The sequence below is a fragment of the Toxorhynchites rutilus genome, chromosome 1, assembly GCF_029784135.1.
Source record: "Toxorhynchites rutilus septentrionalis strain SRP chromosome 1, ASM2978413v1, whole genome shotgun sequence".
Lineage (NCBI taxonomy): Eukaryota > Metazoa > Arthropoda > Insecta > Diptera > Culicidae > Toxorhynchites > Toxorhynchites rutilus.
The window spans coordinates 105561153-105587734 of NC_073744.1; the positions used below are offsets into that span (position 1 = coordinate 105561153).

Here is a 26582-nt window from a genome sequence, read left to right on the forward strand (position 1 = left end):
GTCGAGAAACTGTCCAAAGTGTCGAAGTGTTACTATAGAGACTTTAAACTTTTGCAGTTCATTCGCCTCTAGCCCTAAAAAGAGTCAATGTGAGTAACCTTACTCCAAACTCCTTCTCCAACTGCCTTGACAAAGACACTTCATTGTCGTTCGACGCTCCTTAACTAACCGTGTCTGCTTTCGGTACCACCAAACGATGATCTGTTGACCTGTATATTTTTTCTTCGTTTCATTACATATGAGCATATTTTATTTTTCTTCGAAAATAACAAGGGACTATTCCTTCTAGGGAAAGAAGCCTTAATGATCATCATATTATACTAAATTTGAAAAAAAATATAATTAAGAAATCCAAAATAAATTATTCCTTTTTTTCTAGAATATCGTACACAGCGTCCTCTATGTGCTATTTGCCATAATTCTCACCGTGCAATGTCGAAGCGTGGTAACAAATAATGATTCAGGTATATTATTTGTGGAAGTTGAAATGAGTTTACCACTAATTTATTGTGATTTTAGGTGACAGTAAGTTAATGCATCTGCGATCTTTGGAGAAGGATACACAAATTTATGATGCTGGGATTGCCAATGTTAACGGACGGTTTGGAAAAAGCATTCGAGCATTCACCGTAAATGAATTTGAGAGATACATAGGTGGATTAGAATGATTGCTATAGATATTGTGGCATGTGAATTCGCAAATTGAAATACCTAATGATATATTTATTAAATACAATTTTCGTATATTTTTAAATATCTAATGTCATTCAGAACTGTACACTTTACATGTTTTGCTAAAAACTCATTTTAGTTATGTTTATAAAATACAGATTCGTCTACGCGTTTAGTTCTTAATATCGACGAATTTACTTTCGTTTGCGACCATAGCTCGTGATCGTTTCACTGGCCATTCCACCGCACAGAAGCTCATGGTGCCTAATATTCCGGAGACTAGAAGAATTGCAAGCTGCATGCGGAGACCGAGGTGAGACGAGTATACGAAACTGACAGCAGTTGCCACAGACTGTAAATGATAAGAGGAAATGATACCCACATCTACATGAATGCATAGTTATCGGTGGATATGCTGTACCTGCGTGAATTTGAAAATTGAAAATGCTTCTGCTGAACTTTTCGCGAAAACACCTCCCAACATCGAATAGATTTGTGTGTTGAAGCACGCATCGCCCAAGCCGAGTAGGAAGGAGCATAAAATAGCAATAGACGGTACTGGTGGATCAAAGTACGAAACATCGTCGGTATCCCCAAATGGTGCAGAGTCAGGGAGGTTCATGAATACTAGGAAGAAACTCATAATATGGATTATAAACCCGATTATGACAATGGGGTCGCGGCCCCATTTTGTGGTACGTTTGCCCAGTAGGCCAAACACTATTCCACCTAGGACTTCTCCGACGCCGAGGAACACACCATTGAGACCTACAAGTTGCTTTGCAGTCTCGCCAATAGCGTTAGTAAAACCAATACTGGCACCATACACACCGCTGAAAAAGGATAAGGCCAAGCCTGCATTTTATAGAAAGAAAAACATTATATTATAAAAGGGAATAACAATTGTATCCATGGGTAGAATATAGAATCACCTGTATAAATGAATGAAACGCTTAACAGAAGCATCCGTTTAGTAACGAATAGTCTGATAGCACTAACCAAAGCCTGCTTTGGACTTTGCTGAATTTCCGGGATGCCATCATCAGATATTTCCTGCGTACTGCGATTATGAGGATTTCTCAAACAACACAGAAATACAATACCAATGATTGCTACACCAGTCAAAATAGAGAATACTAGTGTACGTGTTTCCATGTCGATGTGCGTCTTTCCTTGAAACATAAAGAACACCAAGAGATTTCCGAAGAACATACTGAAATAAAAAAAAAAACATTTTCAATACATCGTACGGTAAGAAATAAATGTTGCACAATACCTCATTTGTAACATGGCCCAAAATATTCCAGAGTTTCTGGATATGGTTTGTTCATCGCTGCATTTCGACAAATACATTCCCTGACCTATCCATATGAGTGCCGCTCCTGAACCTAGCACAGCACTCGCCACATACAGTAACCAAGTCCGTGGCCACATAAATGTCACGATGAAAACGCTGTAAAACAAAAACATTTTTATTTTATTTATTTTATTATGGTATGTCTTATCTTCTATCTATATCTATATATATAAAAACATCTCGTGTTACGGTGTTTGTTACCGAACTCCTCCAAAACGGCTCGACCGATTTTGATGAAATTATACACAAAAAACTTGGTAGGCATGAGCATAGGTTATAAACTATATATGATACCGCTAGGATACCGATTACTATATATTGAATACCGATTTGGGTGGCCTATGAAGATTTTTTGAGGTAGGATTACGTCTTTCGGGAACATATTGGGGTACAAATTGAAAATCGAAAATGGAGCACATCGTAAAAATTGTCCAATTTCAAACGCTTATTGCTCAGTCATTTCTTGATGGATTGATGAAATTTTTTTTGTGTTGAAGAAAATAATATATATCATGAAACTAACTATCGAACAATTCAAAAATCTCAACCCCTATCCTAACGGACAAACCCACTCCTGATTGGTCGAAATTGACGACACATGCGGCGGGTCCCTAACAGAGAAATCAAAACCAAGCTGCCTGGGGGAAATCTACATTGCAAATACATGAAAGTGAGGGAACTTTTGTTCACTCCGAAATGTGTTCCCTAACAGGGACATCAAAACCAAGCTGCCTGGGGAAAATCGGCATTGCAAATACCCGATAAATATATTTAAAAAAAGAATTGTTCCCTCCGAAATGTGTTTCCTAACAGTGACATCAAAACCAAGCTGCCTGGGGGAAATCGGCATTGCAAATACATGAAAGTAGGGGGAGCTTTTGTTCCTACCGAAATATGTTCCCTAACAAAGTCATCAAAACCAAGCTGCCTGGGGAAAATCGGCATTGCAAATACATGAAAGTAGGGGAGCTTTTGTTCCCACTGAAATGTGTTCCCTAACAGAGTTATTTAAACCAAATCAAAGAGTTTAACGATGTAATTATTCTAACACATCCAAAATCAATAAATAGCCTAATGGAATCCTACGTCAACTATGCGGTCGTGTCTCGGACACAACCCTACTGTGACTTTTTTTTCTGATTTTTTTTGTCTTTTCCTCAAATTCGGCTTCTAAAATACAAGAAAAAACAAATAGAATACATATATTTTTAATCGCGACTTTAGTACTTTTGTATAAACAATATCCAAATAAAAAAACCATCATTCGTTTTTCAAATAGAACCTATTTATTCACGTTGTTAAATGACATTTGCTTCATTGAACTTGCACAAGTAACATCAATTCGTCTAAAGCCAGGTGCATCGCCGAAGAGCTTTTGAGTGCGCACAATGAATTATTTAAACTCTTCAAATCAGACATGCTCGACTCGGATCGGAAAATGAATATCACGCTATTATCATCAATACTGATAAAACATCATCTAAAGAGCACGTGTGTATATCCAATGCGAATGTTGTTGAAGACATTGCCGGCGACTGCACAGCGACGCAAAAAAATTTTGTAATTCGAAGATGAAACAATAATATGGAGTTGATCATCGACGCACATCGTTAATACAATGCTTTCTATTTTCTTCTTCGATGGTACTAACGTTCCTAACGTCGCAACGTAGTGACAAACTCTACAATACGTGTGACCAAAGCACAAGTCACTAGGAATCTCTGACGAAAATGCGCTGGCCTTTCTGGAGGGACAACACGGATATTGCGTCATTCTACGATGTCATGAGCTATGCCAACAATTCATGGTCGACATATATACAAAGGAAGAGAGTGAACGACTGCGATTCATTCGACAGAATCAACAGATGCAGCGTGGAGAAGAATACATTCACTTACGAGACGCTATCATGAGCAAAGCCGACACAGTATTTGCTATTGCCAGGCCAAAACGCATGCATGACATTACAGCATGTGTACTCGAATAAAAAATGAAGTCTTTAATGAGCTCCATTACCACATTACACGTATTCGGTCCCATACGTTGCTGGATGTATGGGAATGAATGGTAATAGCGAGGATTACCTAATACGTACATTTTTACTTTATCCAAAATATAATTTTTATTAAGGCTCATATGGCGTCAGCCTAACGGGGCCGGGAGTTCAATATTTTGACAATGATTGCTTACAACTTTGTTTGTAATATGTAACCGATTACTCGCGGTTGGCTCGAGGTTAGTATTACAAGTGTTCTCATAATTGGGATTGTTTTATCAGGGAGTCGAATCACGAGCTTAAACTTTCGGGATTAAATATTCACCAAACAACGACGCGAAAACTTTTAGTAAGCTACTATTTATCGTAGTCCAAAATCTAGAATCCAATCCAATCCAAAATCCAATCTTTATTGCGATATAAACACATGTACTTTCCAACTATGGCTACTGGTGACCGGCTAAAAAGTGACTCTAACGATTGAAGCAAAAGTAAAAGTGATCGAGAAAAAGGAACTGCCTAAAAACTGACCAATTGCGCAACACTAGTGGTGCGTTTTCACGATACGCTGCGTTCAGCAGTCGGTTTAAGAGCTGGATTCTACACAAATTAAATTATTTAAAAATGCGAATCAAATCTAATCTTAAACTTATCATAGCCGGCCACCTGAAATGAAACATTTCACTGATATTCGAAATATATTACATTTAACTAGTTCTTCTTCTTCGGGTTTGAAATTCACAATAGCTTCTGTTTGTTATTTTCGATGCCATCCGGGTTGGGTGTTGCATTAATCTGCATGCTCGTCTCTTCTTCGTTCATCATAGGCAATGGACAAAGTTTCGTCACAGCTCGCTTGAATGTCGAACCAGTTGAGGTACGCACGGTAACCACACGAGTCACTCCGTCCTGCCCAGGATTCAGCTCCAAGATGCGAACTAGTGGCCAGCGCACTCGTGGTAAAAGGTAGTCTTGCAGTATCATCACTTGGCTGACTTTGAGATCAACGGGACGCTGATGCATGGCGGCCTGTCGTTGGAGCTCCTTAAGGTATTCAGTCTTCCAGTGGTACCAAAACTGCTGTTGTTTCTGCTGGATAATCTGGTATCTGTTCCTCAACCGGTTCACTGGAACGTCCATCATGTCTGGGTAAGGTAGAGCTTGGAGTTGTGAGCCGACCAAAAAATGGCCCGGCGTGATTGCTTCGAAGTCGTTTGGATCCTCCGATAATGGTGCTTATGGTCTGGAGTTCATCGCACTTTCTACTTGCGACAGTATCGTGACCAAGTCCTCGTACAGTAGAGAGGTGCTGCCTAACTGACGAAGCAAATGTTTTTTTGCCACCTTCACAGCGGCCTCCCATAAGCAGCCGAAGTTGGGGGCGCGCGGGGGAATCATATTCCATCGTATTCCTTCATTTGCGAGAGCGTTAACGATACGATCGGTTTCTTTAGGATTTGAGAACATTTGATAAAGATCGTGCAGTTCATTTCGAGCACCGACAAAGTTTGTGGCGTTGTCCGAAAAAATATTATCGGGCTTGCCTCGTCTAGCTACGAACCGTTGGAGAGCGGATAGAAAGGAAGCTGTGGATAAGTTCCCCACCTGCTCAATGTGTACAGCTTTTGTACTGAAGCAGACGAACAGAGCAATATAGGCTTTGGTAGGAGCAGTCCTACGGTTTGCGGACTTTACAAACACAGGTCCACAGTAATCGATTCCTGTGGATGCGAAGGGGCGACTGGGTTTAATTCTGACGATGGGTAATTGTCCGATTGGTTGCTGTAATGGACGAGGGTTAACACGAGTACAACGATAGCAACTGCGTATCACGCTACGTACAGCCCTTCTTCCATTTGTAGGCCAATAATCGTTGCGAACTACTCCCAATGTGAGCGATATCCCACCATGAACCAATTTGCAGTGGTATGATAACAAAAGCATTCGAGTAAATCGGTGGAAACCAGGGAGTAGGATTTGATGTTTGGTATTGTAAGCCTCTTCCGACAATCTGAGCCGGCCACCGACTCGGATTATACCCGACGAATCCACGAAAGGGTTCAGAAGCTTGAGTGTGGAATTCTTCGGTACCAGTTTTCCTCTTTGGAGCAGATGTTGCTCCGTTTTGAAGCATTCTTTTTGGACGATCTTCACAAGACAATCCCTTGCATTTTCGAGTTCACTAGGTTGGAGAGTGATGGTAGATTGCTTCGGTCCCTTTTGTATATGACGAATGAACCTCAAGCAGTAAGCAGTCGTACGTAGTAGACGATTGTACGAAAATGATCGGGTAAATAAAGGGTTGAGTGGTGGTGGATTTTGCAGTAGTAATGTGGTTGTTTTACGTTCCGTGTCTCCATCTGCATGTGTTACTCTCGGGATTTCCAGCTTCGGCCAATTTTCCTCTCCCCTTCCCAACCAACTGGGTCCATTAATCCATATTTTGCAAGTTAGCAATTGTTGTACGACCAAACCTCTGGATACAATATCGGCGGGGTTATCCATTCCAGGTACATGCAGCCATGGAGCACCGTTTGTTCGGGTTTGAATGTCTGCTACCCGGTTTGCCACAAAGGTTTTCCAGGTTTGTGGTGGTGCCCGAAGCCAATATACTACTACCATCGAGTCGGTCCAATAGAAAATAGGTACGGCTTCCAGATTCAGTGCAGTGATAACTCTCGACGACAAGCGAGCGCCGAGTTGAACTGCGCATAATTCCAGTCTCGGGATGGTACGTTTTTGTAAGGGTGCCACTCTAGATTTCGCTGCCAATAATATCACCTTAACTTGACCGTTGGCCTGAGCCGTCCGTGCGTAGATGCAGGCTCCAAAAGCTGATTCCGATGCGTCCGAGAAGCAATGCAGCTGCACCTCCCCCACGTCAAAGGCAAACCGCGGAACCCGAAAATTGATTAGCGATGGCAGGTCCTCCACGAAACGTTTCCATGTAGTACGCACCTCTCCAGGCACTTCTTCGTTCCAATCGATAGACATCATCCAAAGTTGTTGGATGAAAATCTTCGCGCGTACAACGATAGGAGCGATTAATCCCAATGGGTCATATAATTGAGCAATGACAGACAAGATCCGGTTTTTCGTAATCTTTCCGTCCGTAGAAAATGGCCCGAAATTAAAACAGAACTGATCAGTCGTAGGCTTCCAAGAAATCCCCAAGGTTTTCACAATTTCTCCATGTTCACGGTCTTCATTTGGGGGGTGGGCTAAGTTTTCTGGTGCTACTCCTTCCAATACATGGGGGAAATTCGAACACCATTTCCTCAGGGAAAAGTCTCCACGGTTCAACAATTCGTCCATTTCTTTGCGCAATCGTATTGCTGGCGTGATATCTACTTCGCTTCGAACAAAGTCATCCATATAAAAATCTCGCTTTAATGCGGCTGCGGCGAGAGGAAACAAATCACCTTCATCTTCGGCGAGTTGATGAAGTGTGCGTGTCGCCAGGAACGACGATGGCCCCAATCCGTATGTCACTGTGGTCATCTCGTATACAGTTATCGGGTCGGTCTTATTGAATCTCCACAACACACGTAGGAGATGTCGGTCATCGGGATGTAGTCCGATCTGACGATACATTTTCTCGATATCAGCTAACAATACAACCGAACCTTTGCGAAATCGGAGCAGTATATCGAAGAGCTCATCTTGTATGACAGGACCAACTAGTAGCGAATCGTTGAGCGAGAATCCAGTACTTGTTTTGGCAGAAGCGTCAAACACACTCCGTACCTTGGTAGTGGTGCTTGATTCTTTCAACACCGCATGATGTGGAAGATAGCATACCGTAGCGGGATTTGGTTCGTCCGTAGGTACCTCATGCATGTGCCCCAGTTCTATAAATTCTGCCATGAATGCGTGGTACCTTTCTTTTAGAATGAGAGTTTGGTCTAGTTTACGTTCTAAACATTCTAGTCGGGATTTTGCGTTGGAGTAAGACTCGCCTATCATGGTTTCGAAACCTTCTTTCTTGGGATATTTCACGAAGTATCGTCCAGTGGAATCTCTTGTGACCGTTTCCTTATAGAATGTCTCGCAAAATTGATCGTTGGGGGAAAGGTTGACATTATCCAGTTCGTCCAGTTTCCAAAACTTCTCGATGTTTCGACTCAGTGTTTCAAGAGTGGATGTGCAGCAAACCAAAGCTTGGGGTATGGGATCATAAGATGCTTTGCCAGATACAAACCAACCAAATCTACTTTCAATTAAGGTTGGGGCTTGTGGGCCTATTTGCAACCGGCCACCTTGAAGGATTGTATAAAAATGTTCCGCACCAATAATCAGATCCACTTTCCGGGCAATATTGAACTCAGGATCGGCCAGTGTGATGTCGTTAGGTATATGCCAGTTTGTTGTAGCGATGCTCACAGCGGGTAGATTAGTTGTAAATTTTTTGAGTACCAAACAATTGAGAGGAATAGAGAAATCGCTGATTCTCGACCTAACTTCGGTAGCTACCGAACAAACTGCTCGAATCGGAGACTCACCGACGCCTAGTATAGGTTGATCAATACGATGACGGAACAATCGTAGTTTTTGGCAAAGTCGGTCACTCATTAGACTGCTTTGTGAGCCACTATCTAGGAGAGCTCGCGTCAAATGTTCATTTCCATAACCGTCTAGCACTTTGACGACAACGGTCGATAGGAAAACGTTGACACCACGAGATTCTACAGCTGAATTGGAAGAGATTGCAGAAGTAGTTGCTGTTGTTACACCAACGGAATCGTTGTGTCTTGGAGGATTAGGCGCTGTCCGACTGTGTTAACCACTTGAGTTAGGATTACTGTTTGATACTGACGCATCGAACCCAGGATGCAATAACGAGTGATGCCGTTTTTGGCAATGCTTACAGGAGTAGCTTGACGAACAGTTTCGTACGAAATGATTGCTTCTGAGGCAATTACTGCAGATCCATTTCGTGTTGACCAAGTCCAATCGTTCTTTCAGCTGCATCTTTTCAAATGCCGGACATTTAACTAACGGATGATGATCGTTGCAATCTAGACATTTAGGTTGGTAGCTTTCCACTGCTGCATAGGAGTTTATCTTCGAAGACGATGGGGTTTGGGTTTTAGGTTGCCTGACGGAGGGGTAGTGCTTTCCTTGGGACGAAGAGTTGAACTGCTCAGCCGAAATATGAAGTGACTCCAGAGTTCGAACCTTCCGGGTCAGGAAATCGATGAGGTTTTCGTACGACGCCTCCTCGTTTGCAGAGACAAATTCTTCCCATTCCTTGAGAGTGTGATCGTCGACTCGAGAACACAGTAGTTGAACAAGGAGGCTGCCCCAATGCGCTGTAGGTTCTCCAAGCTGATTCAATATTTTCACATGTCGCTGGAAGTCTTCCAAAACAGCACGTAACCCTACAGCAGATTTTCCCGACACCTTCGAGTGGACCATCAGAGACTGTAGATGGTTCCTTATTAGTAAGTATAATATACGTATACACGTAATATACAAATACACGTAAGTATGTATTTGAATATCAATTTAGAAGGGCTTCCCAAGCCACTGCATAATTATTCGCCGTAATTGTTAAAGACTCAATCAATTTGAGGGCGTCACCTCGCAAGGCGGACCGTAGGTACTGGAATTTTTGTATGCAGGGGATTTCTGGGGACGCGTGAATCAACGAGGAAAAGGAATCGTGGAATGTCAACCATTCATTCAGGTCACCATCAAACCGGAGTAATTCGATGGTGGGGAGTTTCACACTGGTAACATGAGAAATGGCTGGGACACCATGATGGATCGTAGAGTCCACTGGAGTTAGAGGAAGAGGAGGACGCTTACTGACGAGGCCACCTTTTACCCGAAAGTACTGCTCTTCAACCTTTGCTCTCACTTTCGCATTAACCGCCACAAATTCAGCACTATCGTCAAATGCTTCGTATTCTCCTTGGATCGATTCGAACGTTTCCATGAGGGTATCTAGTCGAGCTAGACGTATTGTTACTTCATTTGCATCCCGCTCAGCATTGGAGTTCGTCAAGAAATCTTCGATACGTTGGATTGAATCCAGGACATTTTTTCGTTTCAGCTCCTTCGACTTCATTTTCTTCTCCTGCATGGTGATGATAATTCAGCAACGAATAACTGGAATAAACGTAAGGCCCAGGAAGCACCTTTTGCTTGACGATAATTGTTTGGACTGACACTCACCTGTGCCCGTCCAGGGATAGGCCTTGTAATAAATTATAATCAGGAACGTTAGAACGTCGGGATACCACCGGGTTGGATGACCATTGGATAGGTTATAAATAGTATGCGATAAATTTATTGGATGATCAACCAGTAGATTGATGTAGTCTTGTTGGCTTAGAAACAGCAACGGCCACGGTCGGAGCATGCACCAGCATTCGCAGCAACAGTATCAATACGGGAACGCGGATACAAGATCCACACCAGGAACACGTGGGAAATATGGAGCCTGTCTTCAATAAGCCTTGTACTTTTTAAGCATGTAAAGCTATCTGGAACTCCAATCCGAAGGGTAAAGTAGGGTTAACGTCGCAGTTGGTCCAAGGAACACACCCGTGATCCTGGTCACGGCACCAAATGTTTTATCAGGGAGTCGAATCACGAGCTTAAACTTTCAGGGTTAAATATTCACCAAACAACGACGCGAAAACTTTTAGTAAGCTACTATTTATCGTAGTCCAAAATCTAGAATCCAATCCAATCCAAAATCCAATCTTTATTGCGATATAAACACATGTACTTTCCAACTATGGCTACTGATGACCGGCTAAAAAGTGACTCTAACGATTGAAGCAAAAGTAAAAGTGATCGAGAAAAAGGAACTACCTAAAAACTGACCAATTGCGCAACACTAGTGGTGCGTTTTCACGATACGCTGCGTTCAGCAGTCGGTTTAAGAGCTGGATTCTACACAGATTAAATTATTTAAAAATGCGAATCAAATCTAATCTTAAACTTATCAGGAATGTTGCAGTCTTCAATGCTTTGTGCGTGTGCCCGACACGGGATACTTCCAATTGGGATGCAGCTGACCGTTAATCAGCAACGCCCCCTAGTCTGCACCCCATATCTAGCGTGGTGCGTCTTTCTCGACTCGAGGAATCCAGGATAGAATGATCACTAGCCGGCGCAATCATCAGCTCGTGTAGAGTTGTCATGAGCGGTACAACTTTTGGCTCTTGTTGAATCATCAGTGGACTGCACAATTTTTACTTTAATTAGCCGCTCTGAGGAAATCGATAGCGTTATTTTCTCTGAAATTCTAGATCCGTCTATTGATCACCTACTCTCCTATGTTCTGAAATCCGATCGAGTCAGAATTACCCGTACGAATTGCAATATTGCATTCTATAATCCGTTCGGCTCAAATCCAATTGAATGGTGCAAATGGTGCAACCTTGCCACACAATTCGACATAGACTAATAAAAGCACGCTTTTAAAACAAAAATTATAAATGAAAATAGAACACATTCTCTGCAAGTGGGGAAAAACCTTGAACAAAACTGATGACAAGTAAAAATGATAAAAAAAATTCGAGATAACTGTAAATCTCGACAAGTAATGCAATTTTAAGACATTTGGCATCAACAATTTTTTTGAAAACCTCGATTTTCGGTGATTTATCGTTTTTCAAAAAATTCAAATTTTAACGTTTGCGACACCAGTAGATGACATCCGAATGAGTTAACATTTTGCATAGGGTATATTATCGTGCAAATCAACATTTCGTAGCAAGTTCCGAATGAAAAATTGAGATAACTATTTTCATTGGCACCCAAAACTATACTTTTCATTTCCTACTCCGAGTCCCAGAATACCGATTTTTGACATTTTTTTCGTGATGACACTAGATCTCGACGTTTCATTCAATTTTAAGACATTAGACATCAAAATTTTTTTTTTCGAAAACCCCGATTTCTTTACTCCCCCTTGGGTGATTTTTCGATTTTCAGAAAACTCGAACTTTGACCGCTTTACGCCACTCTCCCTTAAGTCCGATTGAGCTGAAATTCGGCATAGGGTGTTTTTTCGAGGTGGTGAGTATTTTTTATGTGGTAACTTTTTGGAATTCGAGATGACCACTTTCATTGGCACCCTAGGCGATATAGCACTTCTTAGTACCTCAATGATGGGGAAAATGCCTTGTAATCCAGAACGATGTGAATAAGGAGGAGGATACTCCTAGGCGAATCTTTCATCTGGATCTTAGTAGGACGCTCAAGAGAAACAGTCATGGCTATAAGCTAAGGTATGACGACGGCCTTCACGAATATCTGGCTGATACTGTTTACGTGTATGATTTCAACCTCCACGTGAATTGGTTCATTTTGTTATGCATATAAGCAGGGACATCGGCATGGAGTTCGTTCTAGACAATGTCTGACACCGACACTAAATATTTTGGATACCGACAGTTTTCTGGGATTCGCCCCAGATCTGAGCGATGAGCTCTTCACTTTCAGTGTTGCGGAGCAAAGCTGACTTCGAGATCATGAAAGAAGGATGAGAAAATCATTCAGAGTGACCGAAATGCGCCATTCTATATCGGCTCCTGAAATCGCAGAATATATGATAAAGCGTTCTGAATTTGGTGCAAGAGCAGTAGCAATCTAAGCTGTGCAGAATGGCACATGTTTTGCAAACATAATGATGAAAGCGGAGCGAAAATCAACCAATCGTGTTTTTGGTTTGATCAGATTGAAGTTTATATTCATTTAACATAAGAAAATCATTCAATTATGTAATTGACATTTCTGTCTCCGTACAATTCTCTCATCACACATAATTAATTTAAATCTGAATTAATACAATTAAATTAAATTGTATTCGTTCAGAGTGAATCCTGCTTATTTCGTCCTGGCCGGATCCTAAAAAAATAAGTTCCGTTGTCGGGGTAAATTTCCTGAGAGGAACGCCGTCGTACAAAGAACCTTCTAATTGCCTTCTTGTGCGAATCAGTGGTTAAATTGGCAACTACCTCTAGGTGAATGGTTCTGATAGTGAGGCACATGAAAAGACACATTCATCATTCGCCCTTACCAAATACGAACCAAAGATGTTCACACCCACGTAAGTGAATGGGCCATGGAATTACTCATTCACTATGGCAGCTTCTTAATTTAATGGTTACTAAGCAGGATAATAGGAAACTTGGAGTCGTTAACCATAATCTGCGCATCCGCAATGGTTCGCGACGCGAATGGTGACATCTGGAAACGCTCCAGATTTCGCGATCAACCACAAAGTTCTTTCAGCTTTACGAATTTCCGCACTAGTTACATTATTCGTTAAATCATTATCTTCCGGAGTCCGTAGGTTGTCCACAAAGTGATGAAGCCACCGAGCGCAACATTTTTTCAAACTGCGGAAATCTTTCCTGCCCGATTACCTGCCCATGCATGATGCATACATACGCCTCCCGTCATTCGTTTTCACTCTCATCCGTATCAGTTTCTGAAACCATAAACAAATCGCTATCGTTGTTAGAGAACGAGAAACTCTGGTCCCTGGAACCAACGACTTCAATGTTACATGAAGGTCTTTCTCCCCACTTGGTGGTTCCATCATTTGACGTGTGTAAGGTTTGTTCTAGGGATAAACCGTCGATGAGTTGCTCCAGAAACAGGTTTTATTCATCTTTAGCGAATTCTACTCGATCGTACAGAAACGATCTCCTTGATCGTTTTCCGCAAGCGAGTTCCAACTAATGCTGCTATCAACTCTAAACGAGGAATAGAAACTCTTCGAAGTGGTGCGACCTTGATTTTAGACGAAACAACAGCAACTCTGACCTTCTCCCGATCTAGGATGCGAAAATACGTAACTGATCGTAAACCTGGGCGCTTGCATAAACAAACACGAGCAACTCAAGACTGTCGACTCAGCTAGATACAATCTCCATTGGAATATTGCAGTCCCAATCCGTGTCAGTTCGCCAAACAAACGATTTTCTCATGGATGACGAGCGATGTCACCAGTCCGAGGGAATGTAGACGTTCACGACTAGTCGAAGCATTTCTCTTTTCGTTGTAATCACGATACCATCCAGCAGGGTTCTCATTTTTTTCGCAAAACGCAAAAACAAAGACATTTTCCTTTTATATCCACGTCATCCCCAACACTTGTTCAAACCCAATGTCCTCCTTCAGCAGTATGGGTTTTGAGAACTTTCGGTTATCTTCCCCTAGCTTCTCTAGTACACTGCGGTCATCCGATATACGAATGCGTATATGGAATCACGCTCGTTTGTGGACCTCGATTGCCTTTTCTGTCGATTACCTCTTTTACTCGCATTTGCATGTCGCAAACAAAATTGACCTTCGCGCGTCAGACAATAGAATCATCAAAAATAGTATCCCACTTGCGACACAATTTAAACTCATGTAGACCGCAAAATGATACTAGCAACACCGTTCCAGTGAAAAACAAAAACAAAACCATTGTCCTTCTATTTCTTTCTTTAAGGCTGATTTAGACGATGCCAGTCAGCGCTCTAGTTGAAGTATCCAGTGAATAGAGAACAGACACTCTGTTCAAGTTAGAGGCCAATTACTTGTTCGACACTGGTACAAGTAACTTGAACAGAGTGTCTGTTCTCTGTTCACTGGATACTTCAACTAGAGCGCTGACTGGCATCGTCTAAATCAGCCTTCATTCGCCCCTTGCCTCTGGAAATGTTCCTGAATGCTGCTGGTGCATGATTTCACTCTTGGGACAGTGTGGCAGTGATTCACGATAAATAGAAAGAGATTGTGCCGTTCAAAGCTGCATAAAATCATTAAACGTACCGTTGTTAGGTTCAGCTCAGATATGCAATCAACAGGCTTCGTGCCTCGCTTCGTTTATTACTTGGTGCAACAGAAGTGAATATTCTCATTCTGTTCGAGTAAATGAATCATCCGCTCATTTTCGATTATATATTCGTAAATGGTAAGAAGCATGACCTATTGTGGTTAATTGGATATTGACAGATATTCAAACACTGATATAAGGTGCCGGTCCAAGAGTCCACGAACATGTACCTAATAGAACTGCAGATATGCAGAGATTAAGGCCATTTTCCTGATAAATTCAAAGCCCAGAAGTTGGTGTTGTTGCCGAAACCAAAGAAGCCACCAGGAAATCCACCATCGTATATGACTACCGTATGAACTCAGGAAACTACTGGAGAGGGCAATCCTTAATAAGATATCTAAATCTTTCGTGCATTTCGATCAGATCAGAGTTCGGATTCCGGAAACGAAAGTGAACCGTGGATGATTTCCGTATAGGGGTTGAGGAAGTCGGGAAATCATTCGAAGAGAAACGGAGAGCAAATAGATATCTTGCTGTGGGAACGATAGACGTCAAGAACGCTGCCAATGGTGCCAGCTGGGAAACAATCGCTGAGTTGTTACACTGGACGAGTTGTTAAAACTTGATGCAGAGTCGAAACAGCAGATAGTACACCACAAAACCGAAGTGTTGGTGGAAAGCATAGCAAAAAAAAAGTAATTTGTTTTTCATTGGTTAGGAACTAGAGCTAGAGAGTCCCACACCATACCATGGGTTATTACTCGGGTATACACTAGCTCTTATCTGCTTAGGAAAAATCGAAATGTTGGTTTAACTGCAATTTGCAATTTGATACAGTGGAGCAGACTGTTACCACTTGGATGCAAAAGCGAGTGCATAGCGCCAATTTTCATCAATTTAAACTATTTACACTCCGGGATTATAGCTCCCGTGGCCAAGTGGTTAATGTGATCTATTATCACGGGATTCGAACTTGATCCCGTTTTGACCGGGGGATTTTTCGTCAAAGATTTTTTTCCGATTCGCACTGTTGTTACGCATATTCCAGAGCTCGCCATGCATAATACATTCAAGGCGGGTTATATGGCATAAGAAATCTCAACTAAATACTACTAATAAAAAAAAAATCTGCTCGCTAAACATTCTTTAAGTTTTTTAGGCTGCTACTGCTGCCAGTAGTCCTAATGTCAATTTTGAGCGCGATCTGTCATTTAGTTTGTTCTTCTTCTGGGATGGCACTAACGCTCCAGTGGAAACTTTTGCCTTCTCAACGTAGCATTACTTGCGTCAATTTTATTAGTAGTACTTGGTTGAGATTTCTATGCCGAATAACACGCATTGAATGTACTCTGAAGTGGCAAGCTCTAGAATAAGCGTGACCACAGAGTAAGTCGGAAGAATTTTCTTTGATGGAAAATCCCCCGGCCGGAACGGGAATCGAACCCGACCCCCGGCATAATAGTGTGGGACGCTAACCACTCGGCCACAGGAGCATTTAGTTCATAACTGCATTAAGAACAAGTCATCTTTTGTTTGCTTAGCGATTTTTGATATAGATCATTCTATTGGTCAAAGATATTGCAAACAAAATTAATTGTGTCGAAGCGTTGAAAATGTGGTGAATCAACTATGTTGAAAACACGGATGTATGAATGGTATAAGCTATTCAAAAACGACCGAGAAGAGATACATGATTTGCCACGTCAAGGGCGATCATTCACCACTTCAACTGACAAAATAAAAGGAATGGTGCTCGGAAATCGTTATTTAAGTTTGAGAGAGCACCAGAAAGCACCAGCTCATCGATCGATCATTGTGAAAGATTTTTGAGCATGAGCTTGGGTAGACTTTACACTTTACAGTGGCTCTCCATGATTGATCTGAACCAGCGAAATTGCACAAATAGCACACCGAAAGACACTGGAGTAGCAAACCATTCTCATTGTGCAAGTTTATCGATCAATTTGAAAGAATTTTTGACCAAAGATGTCTCGAATCAAATTGAACAAACACCTTATACTTATGACAGACATACAACTGTACTTGCGCTGTACTTCGAAAATTGTATGTCTGTCACCATGAACAGCGCTAGAACCATGAAAGCAACTCGGTACAATCGCTGTATCTGTACCGACCTGTTTTACCGCTGTACATGGCTACAGTTGTACTGTGCGCAGCGCCATAGACGGTTAGTGGTGAGTAGAATGAACAAACCGAATCAAAACACTTGGTAAACATTCTTTTCATTGACTTTCTCTTGAGTTAATAACTCAGATTGGAAACTTGTTTATTGTGTTTGATAGTTTAGACACTAAATAAAAACCTTTTTCATTGAAATATGAGGTGAAAATTGGAAAAATTTCTGATTGTCAGTTTGACATACTGTACAATGTACAACCAAAGTATGTCTGTCATAGTACGATGGTACCTGTACAACGCTGTACACGTACAACGCTAGTACAGCTGTATGTCTGTCCCTGGTATTATTCTCCATATATGGCCCCGAGTGACTTTTTTCTATTTCTGGAACTAAATTTATCTCTTCGTGGGACCCGTATTGACAGCATTGAAGACATCTAAACGAATTGCGTGAACTGAAGGCCATTCCAGAATACAGCTATAACAAATGTTTTGAAGTCGTCGGGTCCGATCGGTAAGTGTAGTGTCTATCCTGCGGCGCTGGAGTTCACTGCTAGGCGACACGTGGACAGTTGACCGTTGCTCGGTGTCTCCCCTATTTGGCGTAAACCGACATGCCCAGAACGATACCGGAGTGGCACTGCCCTAACTTTCATAGCCAACCTGACCAGAGAGTAATCGCTGTTTTTTTTGCGGTTAGGTGTTCATCGATGGATCCTTATCCAGACTTTTCAACCGTCACCATTTTCGTCCAATTTTACAAAAATTACACAACAATTCTTTTCATTTCCCTACTTTACAAAAATATTCCCTGCTGAACAAATTTACAAAAAAAAGGTGACAATATTAAAAAAATAATAAAAAGTCACAGGTGGGTTGTGTCCGAGACACGACCGCATTGACGTACTGTTGACGTAGGATTCCGTTAGGCTATCTGTTGATTTTGGATCGAAGAATTACATCGTTAAACTTGATAATGATTTGGTGGCCCTCAAAAGGGCCGTTTTGTTTGGTTGTTGGGTATTGTCACTCCACCAGTGTTTACCGAGTAATGATGACGGAAGGATGGTAAACAGTCGGTGGATGGTGCGTATCAGATAAAAGATACCGAATGACCCGTTCTCGAGCGGGAACACACCTTGGTTTTTATTTATGAAAATTTGAATAAATTGTTTCATATATCAAGTCATTTTTAACACAACTGCTACCATATACAATTTTACACTTTTTTTTTTTTTTTTTTTTTTTTTTTTTTTTTTAAATTTTTTATATTCCCTCCGCTCACCCCCATCTCGAAGAAACTCTGTTATGAGCTTCCTGGAGTTGGGCACCATTTATTAAATTGAAAAAAAGACAAAACACACAAAGAAAGGGACGCCAAAGGGTGAACGGGAAGACATAAAAGGGACGATGTTTGGATCCCAGTGAAAAATAAATTTCTTTTAAGGGATCCAAGTATAATTACAACACAACATAATATCAATAATTAGGAAAACATTAACAATGAATAGAACTGGCACTCGTACTTAGAGAAAGAATTTGTGAACATGGAGAGTTATTACAGGAATTGTTATGCTTGTTCGTTGTTCAAATTATGAAAGCGTTTATTGTCGATTTTAGATGTTCCTTTAATTTCTTTTTGAAGAGGTCAGAGCGTGTGATAAGTCGGACTTCAGACGGTAATACATTGAAACGAGACGGTCCATAGAATAGAATGCGATGCTGGCCTATACTAGTCGTTGCTCGACTTCGTACTAAATTCTGGGCTTGTCGTGTGCTGTGTCGGTGGTTTGCTGTAGGGATTTCTAGGTTGTGGTGGGATTTATTGTCATTAATAACACTATGTACAAGTTTACAAGTCTGAAGTTCTCGTAGTCCGATAAGAGGCAGTATACAATTAGGGTTGTCAGAGTATAATTCCAAAGTTGGATGTAGAGTCGGTAGCCTATATATTATTTTCAAGCATCTATTCTGCAATGATTGAAGCTTCTTAAGTCTTGTTTTGCATGCATGACCCCACACTATTATACCATACTGCAGTTGAGAGTGAATGCATGCAAAATAAAATTTGATTAGAGCTCTCTGTGGTACAAAAGTGAATACTCTTTTCAAAATCCCGCAAAGGGAGGAGATTTTTTTTTCAAGATAATTTATATGATACATCCACGATAGGTTTACGTCTAACAGAACCCCAAGATATTTGAAGTGTGTCACTCTCCCAATTGAAACATCCATAATTGCGGGGTCAGGGTAAATGGGGATTTTTTTCCTTGGAGAGTGGAAAACCATGTATTTGGTTTTTGATAAATTGAGTGACAATAAATTTGCTTGGAAATATTTACACAAAACAGTCATGTCTTTTTTAATGTTTAAAACTACATTTTTGACATCTGAGCACGGGTAAAACAATGCTGTGTCATCAGCAAAAAGCCTAGCAGTTCCTATAAGTGGCAGGTTCCCGATATCGTTGATGTACAATAGAAATAACAGAGGTCCGATATTACTGCCTTGGGGTACACCAACGTTTATTGAACACAGGTAGCTTTTGGCATTATTCAAAGATACGTATTGCTGTCTATCGGAGAGATAGCTTCGTACAAGGTCGTTGGCTTTTCCTCGGATACCATAAGTATTTAGTTTTTTTAATAATATTTTATGATCAATTGTATCAAAAGCCTTCTTGAGATCTAAAAACAGTGCTCCGACAATCATTTTACGATCGATTCCTTCAATTATTTCATCCACAAGTTCAGTGACGGCAGTTGTAGTGCTACACCCACGCCTGAATCCATATTGAAGCTTGTAAAAAACATTGTTTTTATTCAGGAATTCGAGAAATCTCTTCACAAGCAATTTTTCAATTATTTTATTTACTACAGATAGTGTTGAAATGGGTCTGTAATTGCTCGGATTCGTAGAATCACCAGACTTAAAAATTGGCACAACTCTAGCTACTTTCAGGCACCTTGGATAAATTCCCGTAGACAGCATTTTATTGAATATATCTGAACAAATAATTGAGAATGCGGCTGAATTCCCTTTTATGACACTTACTGGAATGTTATCAGGACCGCAACTCTTCTTGCTATTCAACTCACTTATAGTCAGCAGCACCTCAGCTTGGGTTGAGGGAAACAAAAATATCGTATTTCGGACGGGTTGGGAATTCATAAGCGAAATATTGTCATTATTTTTAGGGATTGCGCTGGACAACTGAGTTCCAATGTTCGAAAAATAGTTGTTAAAAATGTTGCATATTTCGTTGTCGCTTTCAAATTCCCTACCATTATGAATTAGTCTAGTTTGGGGTTTTTCTTTGGAACGTCCTAGAATAGAATTTAATTTTTTCCACATATTGGATTGGTTCGTACTGTTCAACATTTGTTCGAAATATACTTTTTTACTCTTCCATTTTTCAACCTGTGTCTTCTTCGATACGTGATTTAGCAATTCTCGTAGATGGGAGTCGCTAGGCCGTCTTTTTAATTTCTTTAAATATCGATTTTTGATTTTTGTCAATTTCCATAGATCGTAGGTCATCCAAGGGCAATAATTACCCTTAGTATTGACCTCTACCGAGATGGTTCTGGAACATTCCAATAGCATCGAGTTGTATGTCGACGAGATATTAGCAAGACACTCGTCGACATTTTCTCCGCAAGTCACTGTATTTAAGAAATTAGAGAAGCATGCGTTCAATTTATTGTGATCAATTATTGTCTTATTCAATTTAGTTTTCGCTTTGGGACCATGCATTTTGAATGACGACACTATCAGTGAATGGTCACTGAGATCGGAAAACACAGTATCGTTGCGAATGTTCGGCGCGTCTATAATTTTACACACAACATGGTCTAAGATGTTATTACTTGCTGTACGTGTAGTGAATGTATTTGAACACAAGAAACCTAATGATTGAAGGAGGTTGCTATAACGTAACACAGTATTATTATTAGACAGATTCACAGGAACATTTATATCACCTACAATAAAAAATGGTCTTTGTTTTGACGAATTTAGTCTATTCTCTAAGAAGTCATAAAATTTATTAAAGTCAAACGAGGGTGGACGATACACAGTTAAAACATCGAAAAATTGAGTATTTATTGAAACTTCTATTTGTATATAGTGAAATCCATCAAAGTTTTGGTTGTCAATAATTTTATGTTTGATGGAATCTTTTATAAAAACAGCTAGGCCTCCAGCGGATACATCCCTGCAAGAAAAAATTGCTCTGTATCCCACAATGTTATAAAGGCAACAAAATTCGGCTTTAAGCCAGGTCTCACCAATCACTATTACATCTATGGACACTTCACACTGATTTAGAAACAAATTTATACTGTCAAATTTATTTAGGTCATTTATGCCACGAACATTCCATTGAAGTATTTTGAGATAGTCACCGTCAATATTTTTATAACTAATGTTGAAGTCATTTACGTCGAGGTGGGAAAAATTTGTAGCGTCTGTATGAGTCATTGATGTAGTGATTGTCATTGTTGTAGTGATTGTCCAAGAAAATTTTATCAATCAATCGTTTTAGTCGAAGAAAATTAGAGAGCGTTGTTGTCTGTTCGTTTTCTTTTTGGTGACGGTGTTTTCGTCAAGTTCAAGTATCGTGTTATTAATTTGCTAAGATCGTCTCTGTTTCTTATAATTTCCGGTCTATCGCCATCCCCCTTCTTTACTAAGATTGTACCATGTCTGCCGGGCCAGACATATTTAATTTTTAATATTTCCTGAGATTCACGCAATTCCTTGAGTAACTCAAAACCAAACGGAGTCAGCTCATCGCGAATAGATACCGAGGTTGGCCTACCATTTAACAGTAACGACGGGTCAACTGATGTTGATAGCAGTTTACCTTTTTGTTTCTTCTTGTCGAGTACTGTTTCTTTATCTGCTACGTCCTTGAAAACTACTTTGATTGGTACCAGTGTGTTATTTGTCATTTTTGAATTTAGTCTGGATACTGATACTATCGATTCTGATTTCAATTTCAATTTCACACTTACACTTGTGTGAAATTTCACGAAGCAACCAACATTAATGTTCCAAATTTAAATTTTATTCGCTAGAATTTATCATATCACTCACCTTACTTGCAATACAAAATTGCCCCCGACTTGCATATATTTGCAATGCAGATTTCCCCCAGGCAGCTTGGTTTTGATGTCTCTGTTAGGGACCCGCCGCGTCAATTCGTCAATCTCGACCAATCAGAAGGGGGTATTTCCGTTAGCATAGGGGTTGAGATTTTTCAATTGTTCGATAGTTAGTTTCATGACTTATATTATTTTCTTCAATATAAAAAATTGTTATGGAGTGCTGAAATCGATTGACGCAAAAATTTCATCAATCCATCATGAAATGATTGAGCAATAAGCGTTTGAAATTGGACAGTTTTCACGATGTACTCGATTTGCGGTTTTCAATTTGTACCCCAATATGTTCCCGAAAGACGTAATCCTACGTCAAAAAAACTCTCTCAACTATAACAAACGGTTACATAATTGTATCAGTGTTCTACCCGTTTAATTGATATTTAGGAATTTTCTATTCCGACTTCCGAACTTGAATTCTCTGGATTTGGGACATCTTGTAGACCAAGGTTAGTATCGAAAAGTACCGGAGAATCTAAGCCGCAAGCCGTTTAAATTACGAGCGGCTCAAATGAAAGCCGCGTGTGATTACTTTGTAGCAAATCCGCGCACAATAGGGGAAAACATAAAAAATTTGAGATAAAATCCGTGGATTTTTTTATTTTTCGACGTAGAACTACGTCTTTCAGGAAGGGTGCCAAATCAGAAAACAGGTCATGTTTTTATGAAATAAAGTTAACGTTTATAACTATTTTCACTGTGAACGAATTCTCATGATTTGCATACCAATCGAATCGGAAATTCTCTAAGATTTGTTTGATATGCTATACATCACAATTCGCTAATCTCTGAACGGTTTAAATTCATGAAAACTGAAAGAACTTCCTTCTTCTCATACATTTGTTCTGCCGATTTGTGTGCTAACCCTACCCGTATTTCGAATGCTTATAACTCGAACATTTCTTAACCGATCGGAAAGTTGTTTGCATAGTAAATATTTCCACGCGTCTATCACAACTAAAAAAAATGTTATTTTCCATGAGATGAACAATTGAATAATTGTAAAATATCAAGCGTTATCCAAACGCCCTAACTGCCAAGGTTTCCCCAACACAGACTACAAAATCGATTTGTCTGTGGAAATCCGCTTTGCAAATATACATGCAAGTCGGGGGTATTTTTGTTCCCACCGAACTGTGTTTCCCTAACACGGACTTCAAAATCAATGTGTCCGGGGGAATCTGCTTTGCAAATACACGCAAGTCGGGGGTATTTTTTGGTGTTGAATACTTTTGTAATCGCTTGTCGCTGTGCAGACCGGAATATGTTTCCCTAAAACGTACTTTTGAACTGAAAAGCCTGGGAAAATCATCATTTCAGATACTAGAGGTGAATCAACTTTCGCGGTTCGAGAACTACGTAAACATGAGATGTGCAATAATTCCAGAGGGAAATGTAAAATACCATGATCTTTGACATTTTTAACCTTCACATATTTTGGTAATCCTAGGCATCATATCAAACGTAAAAGGACGTTCATCAAATTTATTTGTAACGAAGAACATAATCTATTACAAAAATTTCGATGCAATCTAAAATAGTATTCGAAGTGGTAAACAGGTGGATTGCATAATATAATTGCGTAGTTCTACGTCGAAACTATGCGGTCGTGTCCTAATCACAACCCCTTACAATTTTTTCGTTTTCTGGAATGTCGGAATAAGTAGAAATACTCCTTTCACGAGATTGTGTTCACTTCAAATAAATTTGTTTTGACAATCTCATCGAAAGTCAAATGTCAAACGGACGTACCAATTTCAGAATTGTCGACCTTGGGCTGCATCACACATGTCTTAATGGGCATCCACTGAACTGGGAACATCACATCCATTACATCCATACGATTTCAGAAGATTTTCGGACTTCTTCAGATTTTTTTTCACAATTTCTGCCGTATTTTATCATTGACCTTTACAGCTGGGTCTGCGATTGCCATTATTTGATTCGATTTTGAATCGAACCAAACAGAAAATATGTAAGACAACACTGCGCAAGTACCAGCGCAAATCGGAAGAACTTTCTTTGGCGAAAGAATTCCTTGACCGGTCGGGAACCGAACCATATGCTGGATATAAAAAAATTATAGTTTGCATGTGGAATTGAAATTTTTCTTACCATGACACACAACTGTTACACGAATTAAATGCAGGCTAGCCTTAAAATGTATATTTTCATTGAAACAGGCAGTATCATGTATCAGATTAAGACAAACACGTTCTCAATGAAATCATTAAGTAAACAGCGAGTGGGTAGATCGATGCGCTGCGAATGTCAAGTTCATCGATAAGAGTGAAGCAGCAGCATTACCCGCATTAAAGTAGGTTAAGATTAACATACTAAAAACAAATTCAAAAAGGATGTGTCCCTGGCTTTCAATATAAGGATATTTATTTAAATACTGGAAACAAGGCTAGCGTTCGGTATTCCAAGTGAAGAATCAATGAATGGCGAATAAAATAGTAATTTGAGTCAACAAATGCATGTTAAAAAAAGCATTCGGTGAAATTTTTAAAAAACCACAGATATGTTCTAGAAAAACCCTCGAAAATATGGTCGGTGTTCTGTCAGTTATGTCAGACCGGACCATGTGACATTTTTATAATTTCAAGAAAAACGAGCTTGAAGTTTGGTGTTATAAGAAGTTTTCATAGAGCATTCAAAACAATTTCGATGCGTTTTTTTCTGCTGCACGTGTGATTTTTCAAATCTGGTTTATGTGGCATGAAGTTTACGAAATGCTTAACCTAATGCAATTAATAACTCGAAATTCTCAATTTTGCGACTTGGTCCCTTCTGACTTAACACCGACCATATATAAGAAATTAAACAAAATGAAATATGTGAGTCGATGGTTTTCACCTCTCGAATGTCCTTTTTCGAATTAACATAGGCGATAGTAATATGTGTGCTTGTAGACTTATTTATTACATTAAACAATTACAAACTACGCAACAATTTGCGTCGTCATTTTTTTATCAAGAACATAAGCATTGTTCTCCTCACAAAGGCTGTTCTCTATTTTTAAATGTAGTTCATTAAGGCTTTACATTGTAAATAAATTCCAAAAGTGAAGAAATGAAAATACTTGAAAATAATGCTTTTCATTGTTTCAATTGCAACGTAACCCTATTTTGCAGTAACACGATTCAACATGGATCGTTTACATCCTGTAATGTTTTACAGATTTCGTGGTATACTTTTATAAATGGACAAAAAAAAATCATATCACGGAAAAGATTAAAGAATCAAATCTGGTTGCTGGTCTGAATCCAAATCCAGTGAGTTGGACCGTTGAGCAGATGATAGTTCGTGCAATCAAAAGTCATTCTAATTTTTCGATAAGGGTTGTGGCCAAAATGTTGGACGTTTCAAAAAACTTTGCGGAAGATTTGCACGAGCAGATTTGTCGAAAAGTTCCCCAGTGCCTTGTTTTATTTTATATATTTTTTATCTTGTCTTTTATTTCATTATATATTTGGCAGTTTGAAGCTTGATATAATGATTAAACATTAATGATTGAGAGAAAACAAGTATAGCTCTGTGTTCAATGTGATTTTTTTTTATTTAAACCGTATTGGTTTGGAAATATTAGGCGATTTGCTTAGCGGGTCCAAATTGCCCCCACTTACCCTACCACAGAGAATAATTTATAACGCGTGTTTACACGTGAGTTTTTCTTGTTATCAAATAAGTTAAGTCTCAATTTGACTGAATTGCCATTGATATGAAGTAATATCTAGAAGATATAGATGAATTCAAAACATTCTCCGATTATATTATCAATCGGAAAACAATGCCATTGTTTCGCTCAATGTCGCGGATGATTATATCGATAAACACAATCTGGAGTTCAAAAATTGATGATTATTTGCTCAATAAAATCACAGCAGGTTTTGATCCAAAATTTTACTCTAACAATTTTGGAGGATTGTTAATCAATAACCAATAATAGGTTAATCAGTTCGAATAAAAACTGAATAGTATACTAAACATATTAAATCGAAATATTCTGCGTAGTATTAGCGAATATAGTCCATTCAACTCAACTGCATCTATAAAAAAAATCAATCAGATTATCGTCAATGTAATATTATTGACCCGTCTCAATCTATATGTTTACCCATGGAATGCATGATAACAGCATTAAGAGTTGTTTGCGAAGCCTACTTGTCTCGAGACATAAAACTCATTGTCGAATATTGCAACCGTTATACGTTGCATCAGGTACAATGGCAGTGGAAGCTGGCCATGACGTGCGCTTGTGACACAATTTTTATATTTATTCTCATTCGCCAAGGATACGAAAACTGGTTGGTTGAATATTTCGACATTATCCACTGGAAACAGCCGCTCCTGCTTTGTCTTCAATATACCATCCCTTCTGGACAATTTTCTGAATGTTAATGCAACAATTTCAACAATGTTTGTAATAATCGAAAATGAGGGTAAGATAAGTGA

General features: G+C 39.7%; 1 protein-coding gene across 1 annotated transcript in view; it reads right to left on the minus strand.

Annotated features, from left to right (window-relative positions):
- Positions 1–720: 720 nt before the first annotated feature.
- The window catches only part of LOC129762452 (UNC93-like protein MFSD11), a 42795-nt gene continuing 16933 nt past the window's right edge, over positions 721–26582 (minus strand). The window contains exons 4-7 of the mRNA XM_055760708.1: positions 1949–2125; positions 1605–1885; positions 1094–1527; positions 721–1024 (exon numbers count right to left, since the gene is read on the minus strand). Coding sequence (XP_055616683.1) covers positions 845–1024; positions 1094–1527; positions 1605–1885; positions 1949–2125 — 1072 coding nt within the window. The 3' untranslated portion in view covers positions 721–844. The remainder of the gene's footprint in view (positions 1025–1093; positions 1528–1604; positions 1886–1948; positions 2126–26582) is intronic.